Source organism: Syngnathus floridae, chromosome 19 (genome assembly GCF_059516105.1).
Source record: "Syngnathus floridae isolate MCC-2025c chromosome 19, RoL_Sflo_1.0, whole genome shotgun sequence".
Taxonomy (NCBI): domain Eukaryota; kingdom Metazoa; phylum Chordata; class Actinopteri; order Syngnathiformes; family Syngnathidae; genus Syngnathus; species Syngnathus floridae.
This window is the reverse complement of record NC_142431.1, coordinates 7177989-7192863: the sequence shown is the minus strand read 5'-3', so window position 1 is coordinate 7192863 and position 14875 is coordinate 7177989. Positions and strand designations below refer to the sequence as shown.

At 47.2% G+C, this 14875-nt stretch overlaps 2 protein-coding genes across 2 annotated transcripts; one reads left to right on the top strand and one right to left on the bottom strand.

The window, feature by feature from the left end:
* Positions 1–56: 56 nt before the first annotated feature.
* Positions 57–4691, top strand: faxca (failed axon connections homolog, metaxin like GST domain containing a). The gene is made up of 6 exons (XM_088362159.1): positions 57–489; positions 848–983; positions 1073–1269; positions 1356–1573; positions 1815–1931; positions 2019–4691. The coding sequence occupies exons 1-6, from the start codon at positions 236–238 to the stop codon at positions 2318–2320; spliced, it is 1224 nt and encodes a 407-aa protein (XP_088218285.1). The 5' UTR covers positions 57–235; the 3' UTR covers positions 2321–4691.
* A 1420-nt stretch (positions 4692–6111) lies between these two features.
* Positions 6112–8485, bottom strand: pou3f2a (POU class 3 homeobox 2a). The gene has a single exon (XM_088362603.1). The coding sequence runs from the start codon at positions 8237–8239 to the stop codon at positions 7079–7081; it is 1161 nt and encodes a 386-aa protein (XP_088218729.1). The 5' UTR covers positions 8240–8485; the 3' UTR covers positions 6112–7078.
* Between the last annotated feature and the right edge of the window lie 6390 nt (positions 8486–14875).

The following is a 14875-nucleotide window of genomic DNA, read 5'->3' as shown; positions in this document are numbered from 1 at the left end:
GGGCCAGGACTTTACTTTTACTGTGAAGGTCCCAACCGGAAACACCACGACTAACGCATCCACCCTGACTGACCCTGAGAAAAGAGGGGGAAGAATAGGAGCCAGGCGGAGAAGTCCGCATCGGGGACGAGCCACGACCGGGGTGGTCGTCGTGTCCGCCGGTCTGCCGCCGTCGACCCCGCGGCACCCATGAGGCCGAAAGTGAGGCGGAAAGGGGCCGTGGACGGCCACGAGCATGTGCCGCTGCTGGCAAGTGGCCTTGGCCTGGACGCGGTCGTGCGTGGTTGACCTCGGCCCGAGCCAGGACGTCTCGGCCAGTGGGAAGCAGTCGTTTTATGGGGCCATCGTCGCCCTTCCCCTGGGTGGCGACCGCGGCACTATCATGTCGGCTTTGGGCTCGGACTCGTGGTGGCGGAAGACGCTCTATCTGACCGGAGGAGCTCTCCTAGCCGCCGCTGCCTATTTGATGCACGAATTGTTGGCCATCAGGTAACAACATATGATGCGGGGGAAGGGGGGCGTGTTGTTATTACTTAATGTTGCCGGGTTGGGCGGTGTGAGAGCGAAGTCTGCGTTGTGACGTAACGGAACACCCCCTCCGCCATGTAGCCCCCATCACCAAAAAATGCCTTTCACATTCTGCATAACTAACGCGTGCAATACATTTAATCAGTGCGCTGCGAGAGATAAGCCGAGTTCACTTATGGTATTGTAGCTAATTGTATCGCAAATAGTAATTACATAATCAAATAGAATGTTTTCATTATGTCATTGAAGTCAAGTCAAGACAAGACGACTTTCACAACTACTGCAAATCAGTAAATATGAATCATTTTCACCGGTCCAGAAAAGAAGAAGAGTTGGACTCTACAGACGCCATCATTCTGCATCAATTCTCCCGGCCCAAAAGCGGAGCCCCATCCCTGTCCCCCTTCTGCCTTAAGACGGAGACCTACCTCCGCATGGTGGACCTGCCCTACCAGGTAGTTTATGTTCTCACCCCGATTAGGCGTTACATGTATTAGCATAAGCTAGATGAAGTAGAACCCTCCCACGTCCCACCTCCTTGCAGAACTACTTTGACGGGAAGCTGTCACCACTGGGCAAGATGCCGTGGATCGAATACAACCACGAGCACGCGTGCGGCTCCGACTTTATCATTGACTTCCTGGAGGAGCGACTAGGCGTGAGCCTCAACAAGAGCCTGACGCCGCAAGAGAAGGCCGTTTCCCGCGCCGTCTCCAAAATGGTAGAGGAGCATTTCTACTGGTGAGTGTTGCCACAATTGAGGCTGTCACGTAAATAAATGACGCACAGCAAATAGAGGTCACGTGATCTCCTTTCCACGCCCACAGGACCATCACATACTGCCAGTGGGTGGACAACCTCGAGGAGACGCAAAAGATGTTGTCCGTGAGCGGGCCCCTGAGCGAGCTGCTCAAGTGGATCCTGAGTCACGTGACCGGCGGCATCGTCAAGCGGGAGATGTACGGCCACGGGATGGGACGCTTCTCCAAGGACCAAGTCTACGCCATGATGGAGAAGGACATGCGCACACTGGCCATCCTGCTAGGTGAACGAGTTTGAAAATAATCTAATTGCGATTTTTTTCTTTTGTCAATATTGCAATTGCAATTTAACACCTAAAAAAACGATTTTTGACTTACTGTTTAGGGTGTGGGAACAATGTGACAGCACATATTGATTTATTGTTTAATATGTTAATTAGACTGCACAATACTGCCCCCCAGTGGTGAAAACGAGCACTAAAGCCAGGTGGTCCATGTTGCTGATACGTGCTTCCTGTGTCATAGGCAATAAGAAATACCTGATGGGCTCCAAGATCTCAACTGTAGATGCCACGGTGTTTGGCCACTTGGCCCCTGCCATGTGGACTCTACCTGGAACACGACCAGAGCAGCTCATCAAAGGTGACATCATCCTGTGATATCAAATTACGTATGAATAGTCGGTCAGCGTGCAGTCATGTTAGGCATTTGATGCATGTTGTACTCCAGGCGAGCTGATCAACCTGGCCATGTACTGCGAGCGAATTCGCCGCCGTTTCTGGCCCGAGTGGTTCGTGGACTTGGAGGACTTTCGCTACGACGACGTGTCCAAGAGCAGCATGTCGGCCTCCGAGTTCCCTGACCTGGGCCTCTACTCTCACACGGACACCTTCCTGGATGACACGTGCTCGCACTCCGCCCCCGGCACGCGCACGCCGCCCATGTCGCCTGGCAGCGACCCGACGGGCTTCTCGCTGTACGACTCGGACATGGACACGGAGTGCTCCGAACTGGAGCCGCTCAAGTGTTGACCAAAGTTGAAAAATAGCTCAAATATGAGGATTAACGTCACCGCCTGGTCGTGCAATGCAGCTTCTTATGTGAGTGTGAAACATTACTATTACCATGGCAACCATCACAACGTCCCTTATGAGCTAATAGCGCCACCTAGCCTTGTGCAGGCAGGACTTTAAACTACACAAGTCATATGGACAACGCTCATAAGTGTAAATACATGCAAAATAGACATAAATGTATATATTAGGGCTGCAACTCTAAATTATATTCATAATCAATTAATCTGTCAATTATTTTGTATATGAATCTGATAAAAAAAGAAATGTTAAATTCAATCCCAATATGATTATTTTTTATTTCAATTTGACAAAGCAAAAACTAATTAAAATTCCATTAGTGAATCATAATCAGATCAATTTATGTTCATATAAATTTACTGCACTGTCAATTTTAAATATTTTTTTGAATAAAGGTTAACAACATTAACAATATTTTTCATGGATTGACAAATTAATTCATATTAAAATAATGATTAGTTGCTGTCCTAATGTGAAGTATAGCTAGCCTGCAAATATTGAATATTTGACCTACTCAGAATGATGTAAATACTTTTCCCTTTAACTAATTCAGAGTCAGACATTCTAGCCACTTTCTGTCACACTTTTGTTAAAGTTCACTTTTTTTTCAGTTCAGTTTTTCTTCTCTCCCTTTCCTGTTATGGTAATATTCTTTCATCCTAGGGATATTTTGCAATTTGATTCAAATTGGGATTGTCTGGCCTTGGTGGAGGACTTTGCCACACAGGAGTGATGTCTTTTATTTTTAAGTTACACAAGTAGATAAAAAAAACAAATTACTCAAACTGTCATGTCGACGACTCGTGACTCGCAAAGCTACAAAAATCTGTCCGGCCGCGTCGTTACGTGCATTTGTCATTCAGCAGATGTACATGGAGAGAGTTGTGAGAATATGGCGATAATGTGTAAAAAAAATTTTTTTTTTCCAACCTGAATTGATTGCCACAATTGATGGCAACATAGTTCTCAGTCTTTGCACGTGCTTTCCGAGATCATCGCGTTCAATCATTAATACAAATATTTAAATTCACATTACAGGGTTTGTAAAACAAACCGTTAGTGTGGGTATATTTAAGTTGACTTAATTTTTATATTCTCGGCTTTCGTCATCTTTATTCACATTTAGCCTTGTGTGGAGATTATTTATTTATTTATATTATATTTTTGTATTTATGTATGCATTGTAAATGAAAATAAATGTTGCTGTATTTTATATTTAATATATTGTTATTCAGGGCGGCTCGGTGGCGCACTGGGTAGCACGTCCGCCTCACAGTTAGGAGGGTGCGGGTTCGATTCCACCTCCGGCCCTCCCTGTGCGGAGTTTGCATGTTCTCCCCGAGCCCGCGTGGGTTTTCTCCGGGCACTCTGGTTTCCTCCCACATCCCAAAAACATGCTTGGTAGGCCAATTGGAGACTCCAAATTGTCCCTAGGTGTGAGTGCGAGTGCCAATGGTTGTTTGTCTCTGTGTGCCCTGCGATTGGCTGGCAACCGGTTCAGGGTGTCCCCCGCCTACTGCCCGATGACGGCCGGCATAGGCTCCAGCACGCCCGCGACCCCCATGGGGACTAAGCGATTCAGAAAATGGATGGATGGATATTGTTATTCAGTTATTTTATTTGGTTAACTTGGTTACCGTGGTTTTCAAAATTTATTTATTTATGTTGGTCTTCTTTAAGCAGACACTCTTAAAACTGCTGGATTATGAATTGGACTGACCCAGGAAAGTGGGTCAATTTGCTGCAACTTTGGGTTGTTTTTGCAGAAAACAAAAAAAAAAACATGAAGTTTGGTCAATTTCGTGGGTCGTCCAATTTTTTATCCTAAATTGATTTGGTTTTGACCCAACAGTTTTAAGAGTGTAGAGTGTTCCCACCAGTTGTCAATAAGTTCAATCACAAACTTCAAGTTGGACAAAGTCAACTTTTCTGAGATGGGGGTGGGGGCAGCACATCTTACAGGGACCCATTTGTGCTTGTAGACTATAGAAGCCATATGACATTGTCTTGTTCTGTTGTGTGTGCATTGTGTCATCTCATGGATTGTAAATACACACTAAGGAAAGGCGTTTGAGAATTTATTCCATAACTTTGATATCCAGCTCAAGGTCCATTTTTGTCCTCACTAGTAAGAGCGCACTGACATTTCTTTTCACTGGTAGTGCCACTTTTGGCCAACCAGTACACTAAGCTGGACACCAAGAAAATTGAATAAATGCTCAAAGCATATGTGTGGTGTGAACATTGTATCATGATGTAACCTTTATGAATGTATGTAGAGACAATGGATTAAATATGTGCTATTTTATCCTTGTGTCTTCAAATCACCTTGTTTTAAAATGATCCCAATATATGGAAATAGCGGTGCAATAAAAAAACATGTTTTTTGGAAAAAGGTCTCATCGCCAAGAAAACGAGTGTACCGCAATCCACCGCTGAGTGTCGCTCGTCGCCCGCTCATTTTAAATCTATGACGTAATCTTCTAGCAACAAAGTGAGTCAAACCACAGCGGAAATGCGTCACAGTCACAAATTCCTTCCAAAATCCCGCATATTCGTTAAAAAAATCCTTCAATTAAGCAATTATGCAGATTATTTTGTCGTATGTGAATTGTGTTATTACCTTGATGAAAACATATCTTTGCTAGACAAATTAATTCTATTAATTTACGTCATGAAACCGGCAAACTAAACCTCGTCTCAATAGCACATTTTTGTAAGATTTTTAGATTTTTTAGACTGATCCCATTTGCTGTTACAAATGGTATTGAGCCAGCTGAAGCCTGCAAGGGCACACAATCGCGACATAAAATATATATATATATATATATATGACAACAGATTCCCACAAGTTAATAAGCACCCGCAGACTAAAAGTGTAATAGAAAACAAAAAGGATTTAATGACAAAAAAGCATGTAGAAATTGTGCAATTGTCTATTTTTTTTCCCATATCACAGATTTCAGGTCGATGTTTTGTTTTGGTTTTGTATTAATTACCCTCGCAAAACAGAAACTCAAATTCAGCACTGAGGCCACACGCGAGCAGAGCACCTACTCCCGGCCTGCATGTTGGGGGGAAAATCCCCACCTATGATTACGCTTGATATCGCAAATATTATAAAAGATTGCTGGGAAATTTCTGTTCATACATTCAGAGAGCTTCGTTGTACGTCACACAGGTTGTAAAGACAAAAGTGTGTCCTCAAGCTGCGTCTGAGTTTCCACATTTGAAGAAGGAAAATTCATACCTGCACGCCCACCCCCGTATAACCTTGTCCTCAATCAGATAAGCTTATGGAAATCACAGTAGCACGAGAACAGGTGTGGAGGTGTGTGTTTGTTGGCACAGACTGACAAATATATAAAACGAACCCTGTACAAAAACAAAGAAACAAAAACAAACAAACAAACAAACAAACAAGAATAAATAAATAAATGCATGAGCTACATCCCACAAAGAGTCTGGGTGAGTGCATGAGTCATACCGCTGGTATATGTTTTTAAATTATTACTATTGTATATATAGACACGTTTTTGAATTAATAACCTCCATCTTCATAGGAGAGGAAGGCATTAAACGGTGGGGTGAATTGCTTTTGGAGTCTCACATAATTGTTTTTCTCGCTCGTGTTTTTTTTCCCCTCGAAAAAAACAAATACAGGAAATAAACATCAAAGACACACTACGCACGCACGCGCGTGCGCACGCACGACCCCCCCCCCCCCCCACACACACACAAATAGAAAAAGCTCTTTCCAGTATTATATTATTACTATTATTATTATTATTTACCTTAAGTATGACGTTGATTACTGAATTGATACGCAACGATTATGGTAACTTATACTATGGTATGAATGTCCTTGTGATTAGAGAGCTTTAAAGTAAAAACTGTTTTGTACGTTCAAGCAAATCTTGAACTCAAATGAATATAAAACGAGAACAATAAAAATAGGACCGTCAAGTAATAATAATAATAATAATAATAATAATAATAATAATAATAATAATAATAATGATAATAATAATAGTAGTAGAATGATGCTGTTGATGGCTTCTGAATTTGATCAATACTAAATTTGCACATTTAACCATCGAACTAAAATAAGCCTTTAAATAAGAAATTCAAAATGCAATGAGGTCGTAAAATAAACATTTTTGTAGTAATAATAATAATAATAATAATAATAATAATAATAATAATAATACTCCTGTTGCTGGCTTGTAATTGTGAGCCAAAGAGCAGGCGGGTGTCTGCAGCTGTCGGAACCCCTGTTGCTTTTGTTCCACGCAAAGATGGCGTTTATTTACCCACTTTTACTCACTGCGGTTCATCCAGCCCACGCGAGAACATTCCCCCTCCTGCCCAACCCCCGTGGACAAGTCCACAAACGGAGCCTTCCTTTGTGTGTGCGTGTGTGTGCGTGTGTGTGTGTGCGTGCGTGTCCACAATTGGGCACAGTGACGCACAAAAGGCGTTTGCTGGGCTCACACGGCAGCATGAAGCACGTCCCGTAATAATGAATACGAAGAATACATCCCATAATAGTCGCTGCGAGTTCCGCAGCGCGAAGGAGCATCCGTCCACATGCCTGCTGCTTTTGGCACCTGCACTGTAAATCCTACTCGCGTCCTCGCAACATTTATCTTAGAAAAAGGGAAACGAAAGGGTCCAAGCGCGCAGGGGGTGCTGTCACTGCACAGGGGTCTGTCCTCCGTGGTGCGGAGGGCTGTCCCCGTACATATCCTCCCCACCCGGCAGAGGTCCCCCGGCGGGCGTCATCCGCTTCTCCTTTTGCCTCCTGTTACAGAACCAGACCCGGACCACCTCCTTCTCTAGCTGCAGGCTGTCCGCCAGCGAGTTGATCTCGGCCGCCCCGGGCTTGGGGCACTTGAGGAAGTGACTCTCCAGGGCTCCCTTGACGCCCACCTCGATGGAGGTCCTCTTTTTTCGCTTGCGGCCCTGCGCTGCGATCTTGTCCAGGCTGGTGGGGCTCCCCGAGGTGGAGTCGGCCTCCTCCAGCCACTTGTTCAGCAGCGGCTTTAGCTTGCACATGTTCTTGAAGCTCAGCTGCAGGGCCTCGAACCTGCAGATGGTAGTCTGCGAGAAGACATTGCCGTACAGGGTCCCCAGGGCCAGACCCACGTCGGCCTGGGTGAAGCCCAATTTAATGCGCCGCTGCTTGAACTGTTTGGCGAACTGCTCAAGCTCGTCTGAGGTCGGCGTATCCTCATCCGAATGGTCCTGGTGCTGGGGCGGCTGCGGCCCGCCTCCGTGGTCGCTCAGGTGCGGGCTGTGGCTGTGCTGTTCGTCGTCCCGACCAAGCGGCTGGTGGTGCACATGCGGGTGCGCATGGTGGTGCATGCCGCCTTGCTGCTCCCCGCCGGCCATCAAGCCGAAGCCAGATTGGGAGTAGAGCAGACCCTGGCCCTCAGATGTCGCCATAGCGGGAATATGCGCGGAGGCGGTGCTGCCGGCGCGCCATGCTCTGGCGTCGTGATGCGCGGGTTGGTGCGCGGGGTGAGGGTGTCGCTGTTGCGCGTCACCGCCACCGGAGTCGCGCATCTCCTCGCGGTCGCCGTCGTGCAACACGGGCTTCACGTCCTGCTCCCCGAGCGGGCTGGACGGCCACGGGGCGCCGGCGTCCCCGTGGTGAGACAGCGCCGCGATCCACTGGTGCGCGTGGCTGAGCGGGTGCGCACCGTAGTCGCTTTGGAGCAGGGCGTGCGCGTCCCTGTACTGCTGCTGCTGTTGCTGCTGCATGGTCGCGGACTCCGACTGCTGCTGCGGCGGCGGTGGAGGGCTGCCGGGGCTGCTTAGGACGCTGAAGTGGTTGGACGTGGCGGTCGCCATCACCGCCCGAGTGGGGTGTAGGAGGGGGAAGTCAGGAAGAGGCTACCTTCGACGGGAAAGCGGTGCGCGCCACGGGACAGCCAGGCGTCTCTCTCCAGCATCTCCGGGGCGCTGTGCCAAGGGGACGCAGGCAGAGGCGCGCACCTGTGGTCCGCCTCGCTCCTCTCTTTATTGGCCGAGAGTGGCTGACACATGTGGTTACCCCTGACAGCACCCCGCTCATTGGTCACGGGAGATTGTGCACAAACCCCCCTCATCCCATCCCCTCGGCCCCACAATACTACGAGCGGTCCTGCAGCGTGCTGGAGCTCACTACGGCGGAGGCAAAGTGTAAACACACGCGCGCGCGCGCACGCACATACAAGGCTCGCTCTCATTCATGCATCCCAGTTGGGATTGATCACCTGTCAATCAGGGACAAGCGTTCACAAACGTTTTCATTTAGTCTTCTAAAATTGCTGCAACCCTCCATTCAGTGGCTGGACTTTCAAATACTGTATATAATTCACCAAAAAGCCCACCTACAGTGATTAGGAAGTAGGAAACGAGAGGATGATTGGAAACACAGCCAGAATCCTTCCCATCATTTCCTACTCCTAAATCAGGTATTTTTATTTAATGAACAATGTCATTTAGTCAGCAGTCAAATAAAAAAAATAGTTCTGGAGCGCTGTTAATGATGTCATTACTGTCTCATAATTACCTTGTAAATGAATGGCAAACCACAATAGGCACTCCAGAAAGTGATTTTGAGGACAGCCTTTTCTGTATATGTATTTATGTAAATACAGAAGACACAACAACACTTTGAGCATCTCATTCAAACTGCCATGCAAATACGAAAACAAAACCTGAGAAGAAAAAAAGCCCCAGAAATTGCTAACCCAGTACTAAGAGCAAAATGGACAGAGCCAATGCTGGGTAATTAATACCCGATGTATTGACTCGATTGAAGTAACAAGTGCTAAGTGATCTAACAATGATGAGACAAGTTGAACATTGCAGCATTGTCTTTAGAGGAATATTTGGGATATTTAGCAAGCATTGGAGCTGGAGAGAGACTTCCAGCTGGCTACGCTGTCCAGCCAGCCAAGCTGCATGCTTCCAAAGGCCTTTTGCCCCGTTGCCATGGCGAGGGCGCTGAATGGAACAACAACGCCCACGTCACAGCTGCAATCGCTCTTCTTCTTCTTTTTGCCGCCTTCCAAAATGGGCCCATTGGGGGCTGCGCGCTCAGGACAAATAATGGCAAGGAGAAGAAGGAGGGAAGGAGGGAGTGAGGGTGTTTGGTGAGGGCAGTGAGGGGCTAAACAGAATAGAGACCCTCAGCCCACAGTACCCTCCTCCACCTGCTTGTTGGCTAAACTTTGCGATGGAGGCATGCTGTTGTCTCACTAAGCCCATCAAGGGGGGGGGGGGTGGCTACACTGCTACACTACACTACAAGAATGACGGTGAAATCCTTTTCATCAGAGGTCAGAGGTCACAGTGGGGGGAAAAAAGTGAAAATAAAATATATAATTATATGAACACATTTTTGTTATTTGGTATTGTTGAGTGATTGCTTATCAAAATAGCTGGCGATTAATTTGATGAGCAATTAGTTGATAAATAATAATTCATTTTGACACCTCTACTTCAAACTATACTCAAACACCCTGAAAAAAAATTTGTCTTAAACTTGGGCCCCAGAAGCAAAGATAACACGCAGAGGTTAAATGAACCCAAAGGACAAAATAATAAATATCAAAGTCAACCTTCAAATGTTCATATCAAGTCGGATACACGCGTCAACAGCAATAAAACTTTGCCTTGCAGATGCAAAATGAGGACTTACACAGGAAGGGGTAATTAATAAACGTGTTAAATCAAATCGAGGCGAGGACGCGCGTCCGGAACGGAATTGTGGGGGATCAAAAGAACACTGCTGTACGATTAGAGCGTAATTCCCAGAATCACCAAATGTGTCGCCGGGGGCTCTGGCGAGGGCCGTGCAGCTGAGAGGAGCAAAACATATTAGCCTAATAGTCTAATATGCAAACTACTGGCTGCCCAATTAGGGGACTTAATAACGCATAAACGATGCGAATCCCGCTTTTTACACGCCGAAGAGGTCGCCGTTAATTTGAGTCAAAAGACTGGCTGTGCTATCAAAACAACACACACACAGTCTCCGCCTGTTGTTGTGGGTCCAAGTCTTGCTTAATGATGGAGAATCTGAGCGTTAAATTAATACTAATTAAACAGCCTCAATTGCAGAGAAGATTCAATTTCTGCACAGGACTAATGGGCCTAAGTGTCCCCGAACTGTTTGTCGGACATCTATGATTAAATGCACACAGAATAGAACAAAAACAACTTTGACTAAAAAGCCACGTGGGGCTTCTTTCCCAGGAGAATTTCACAAAGGGGAGGAGGGGAGGTGAATATTCATCTGGATCTCCTACACTAAGAAAGCAACATTTTGGGGAGCATTTTTTGTGTGTGACCGGCTCGTGTCCCCCCCCACCTTTGGGAACCCAAATGCTGGACTAACTGGACAAGGGCTGTATGTGTGTTTGTGTGTTGGGCTACAGAGGAGGGTCAGGTGGGGGAGGGGGGCGGGAGTTCTTTTATGCTGCCGGACACATGGAGATAATGGCCATTCCTCCACAGCTGGCCCACACAATCAAAGCCAGAGTGCAGATTGGAGGATTCCAGCTTTAACCAGGCCTTTGTGGCTGCTAATTACATCTGAATGCAAAACCCAGAGACCTCGCTATCCCCCCCAACTCAATCTCTCCAAAAGGGAAAACCTGCACATAATAGCCCAAACAACCCTTCAGGGAAGAGGCCGAATGCACTCTCACACACACACGCCTCCGTCACTCTTAAATGTGCAGCTGCACACACACGTACATACACCAGCAGGGGTCTCATCAAAGAGTCACATCTCACACACACACACACACACACACACACACACACACACACACACACACACACACACACACACACACACTCTCTCATGTGGCACTCGGCATTAGCTCACATCTCAGTGTGCCTCACTCAGAGGAGACGAGGAGGTCTTAAAGGACTTAAGGTTGAATGGAAAACACACTGAAGAGTTTTTGGTCGTGAGCGCGCCCCTGCCCCTGTAATCCCAATCTATACACACTCGTTGCCAGCGTTTGCCTCCATCTGCCTCACACATTTGTTTTAATCACAGGTGGGTCTTCTACATCCTACGCTAAAAAATCAGGTATTTCTATTGAGGGGGGGTCATGATGGGAACAATTTGAAATGTAGTGGAATGGACAGGGGTGGGAGGACAAGGTGCTCGGTTCGCCTTGAGGTTAGTTTAGTTCTCTTTAGCATTGATTTACTCTTTCTCCTATTTATTTCCTCCTTCGCCTGGATCTGCCTCTCTGGGAGGACAAATGGAGGAGAAACATCAAAGCACACACACACTTGTCCTCCATCCTCTGTGCCGCACCAATCAAGGGTGACCAGCGTTTGGGTGCATCTATAAATCCGCTCCTGCAGACGTCCCATGTTGTCTCACCAAAGCGTCTTCAGAGGAGCCATAAAGACATAAAGGGAGGCTCCGAAGCTCACGGATGAGCGCCCGTAATTCACCGGCAGATGTTTTTAGCCTGACACTGGTGCGGCGTGTCATCGCCGGCTTTATAATGTCATACACAAGGCGAGGAAAATAAAAGTCGACGCATGCCAGTCATATTTTACAAGCGGCCTCCTCGAATGCTCCAAAGCGCCATGCGGCCTTCACTCTTGCGGGCTTGCTAACGGAAAAACTCTCGAGCAGAGGAGGGAGGAGGAGGCACAGGTAAGTCGTTAAACCTACTTGAAAGCGCAGTGCCCCCGATCGATAGTCCCGAGCTGAGCGGGGATTAAAATCAGGCTAAGTCTGTTGCAATCAATACTGATGGCTAACCCCAAGGTTAAAACGCAAGTAAATCTCCATACATGTCCACGCAGCGCGGCCTCTGCGGCAGATAAGTCTGCATGTGGCCATGCAAATGGACACGCATGGATTCGATATGTGCTTCAGCGCCGAATCGGTTCCCCCGTCAAGACGTGCAACGTACCCACGCGACTGCCGAGATGCGCGTCTTGATCAATTCATAAATCAATCAAGGGTTGGCCTGGATATTTTGGACAACTGTGATGTCCAATTTTGTAGGAACAGTTGGATAGTCAGCAAAACAAATTAATAGTTGCGTTTCCACCCGCTTGCTCCTTTGGACACCAAAAGCGATAAAAGCGACGGACGTGATCGACTGTTTCACACTCTAACGGAAGATTGACATGAGTGCTCGTAAGCATGGATTTCGCAAGAACGGGTCCGCATATCAATTCCCGATAACCGATCAATGTGGCGGTGCGGCGAGGGAAAGCGGCAAGGCAGACACGTAATTTTTATCTTATTTTTTTTAAGTCTATCAAGCGACCTCACACTGAAGACTTTGAACCAAAAGTTTCAGCACTTGGTTGACTTAGCTCAACGCTAAGTCTTGCATAAATCTCATTCAGTTATTACAACTCATTTCATGCGAAGCTAAGACAATCTAATAGCAGAAAACCAAAGGAAGACTTTTACATGACAAGTCGTAGCGCTTCCTATTTGTGCCAACACGCCTTTTTCCATGCATCTCAAATGCGTTTCAATCAATCAATCAATCAATCAATCAATCAATCAATAGATATTTTATTGGCCAAGTTTGAGCATGCCAAACAAGGAATTTGACTCCGGTAGATCTCGGCCTCTGTACAACATTTAGTTGGCTAACAACATTCAGGACGACATTTGCAAAAATTGACAATTATTTTCAAGCATTCCCTGATCTTGAACTCCCAGGAGGGCAAGGAAAAACTCAAAACTCCTACTAGGGGAAATGAGAAATCTTGAGAAGAGACCACAGATGGGAGGATCCCTCTTCCAGGATGACCAGGCTGCAATGGATGCAGAGAGGACACATAGTACACATAATAAGGACAATCATAAGATAAAGCATTGAGGGCAGGATGTTATTGCATAGCAATGTCTCTGAGACTCTGAGGGGTGTGAGTTCATCAGAGCGACATCCTGGGGGAAGAAGCTGTGTTTGCGTCTGCTGGTTTTGGTTTACAGTGCTCTGTAACGCCGTCCAGAGGGGAGTAGTTCAAACAGACTGTGACCTGGGTGAGAAGGGTCTGTAGAGATGTTACTTGCACGATTCCTGGTCCTGGACAGGTACAAGTCTTGGATAGATGGGAGTTCAGCATCATTTTGGCTAGGAGGATGGGGGAGTGGGTTTTTTTGGGGGGGTGGGGGGTGACCCACGCACGCACACACTCGTAGGCGAACCTAGCCAATTAATTTGCAGCTCAGATCTCAAAGTCTCACTGGAGAGGTGCTAGGCTACATGTACTGCCAGGCTAATTTGTGCGGCAGGTTGGCGTTAAATATATGCATGAGGCTAATTCGGCGAGCGGCATAGCCCGCTAGAACGCGGCACTAACTCCTATTAGCGCTGCTTCTGCCTCCGGTGGAAATCAACACAAGTCCTTGCGGATTCTTTTTTTTTTCCCTCTCTCTCGCTCACGCATAAAGCAAACAAAATTAAATTTGCTTGGCTAAATCAGAGAGTAGTGCCAAATGTGTGAGTCCCCTCCCTCCCCCACCTTTGCTAGCCGTGTCTGTCTCCTCGCCTCTCTTAAGGATAAATTACTCCAGCATCATAAAAGAGCAGAAAATTAGAGAAATGGGGGGGTGAGGGGGGGGGGGATTTCACTCAAGTGGGATTCCCTTTCCTAAACAATCCCAGCATGCTTTGGCTTGTGTGTCTCCAGTTCTTTGATTTTCTGCCTGTCTGTGCATGAGTCTACCCCCCCCTATCCCCCCCCCCACACACACACACCTCCATCCCTGTTTGGCGCTGCAGGACGCGTGTAGTATTTTGTTGTTTTCATCATTTTGATTTAACTTGTTTGTGGGGAAAATAAGTGTTTTGATGTGCATGCGCAAGAGCTGAAAGTGATTTGTCAATTTCCCAATTGTCTATATTGTGTGTCTATGTGTGTGTGTGTGTGTGTGTGTGTGTGTGTGCGTGTGTGTGTGTGCGTGCATGTGTGCGTGTGTGTGCGCGCGTGTCCATGTGTGTGGGGGGGATGAAAAGGGGAGGTAATATAGGGAGGAGGGGGGGGGGAAGGCTGTTCCTATTGAACTTGACCCGCAGGCCAGATCAATGCATGTGTGTGTGCTAATGTGTGTGAGAAGACAGCGGCGGCGTATGTGTGTGTGCGCGTGTGTGGAGGCATGCGCCGGCTGACGGGTGAGTGCGTGCTGCCAGATCAATGTGCGCCGTGGAATGAGGGAGCACGCTGATTACCCGAGAGGGCGGGGGGGTGGAGGGATGAGGATGATACAGCGGCGATGAGATTGAGGAGAGGACAGAGCTGCGAGCCGCAGGATCAGCAGGGAGAGAGAAAGTGAGCGAGAGGGGGAGCTCAGCTCATTTCATTTTCATTTCCCCCTTCCGCAGCGTGTCGACACATTCCGCCAACATTCATATCCACAGGCAGATGGCTGGGATCAGCTAGGATGCAATGTGGGGAAAAAAATGGGAGGGAGGGGGGCTAATGTGATTCTGTCCT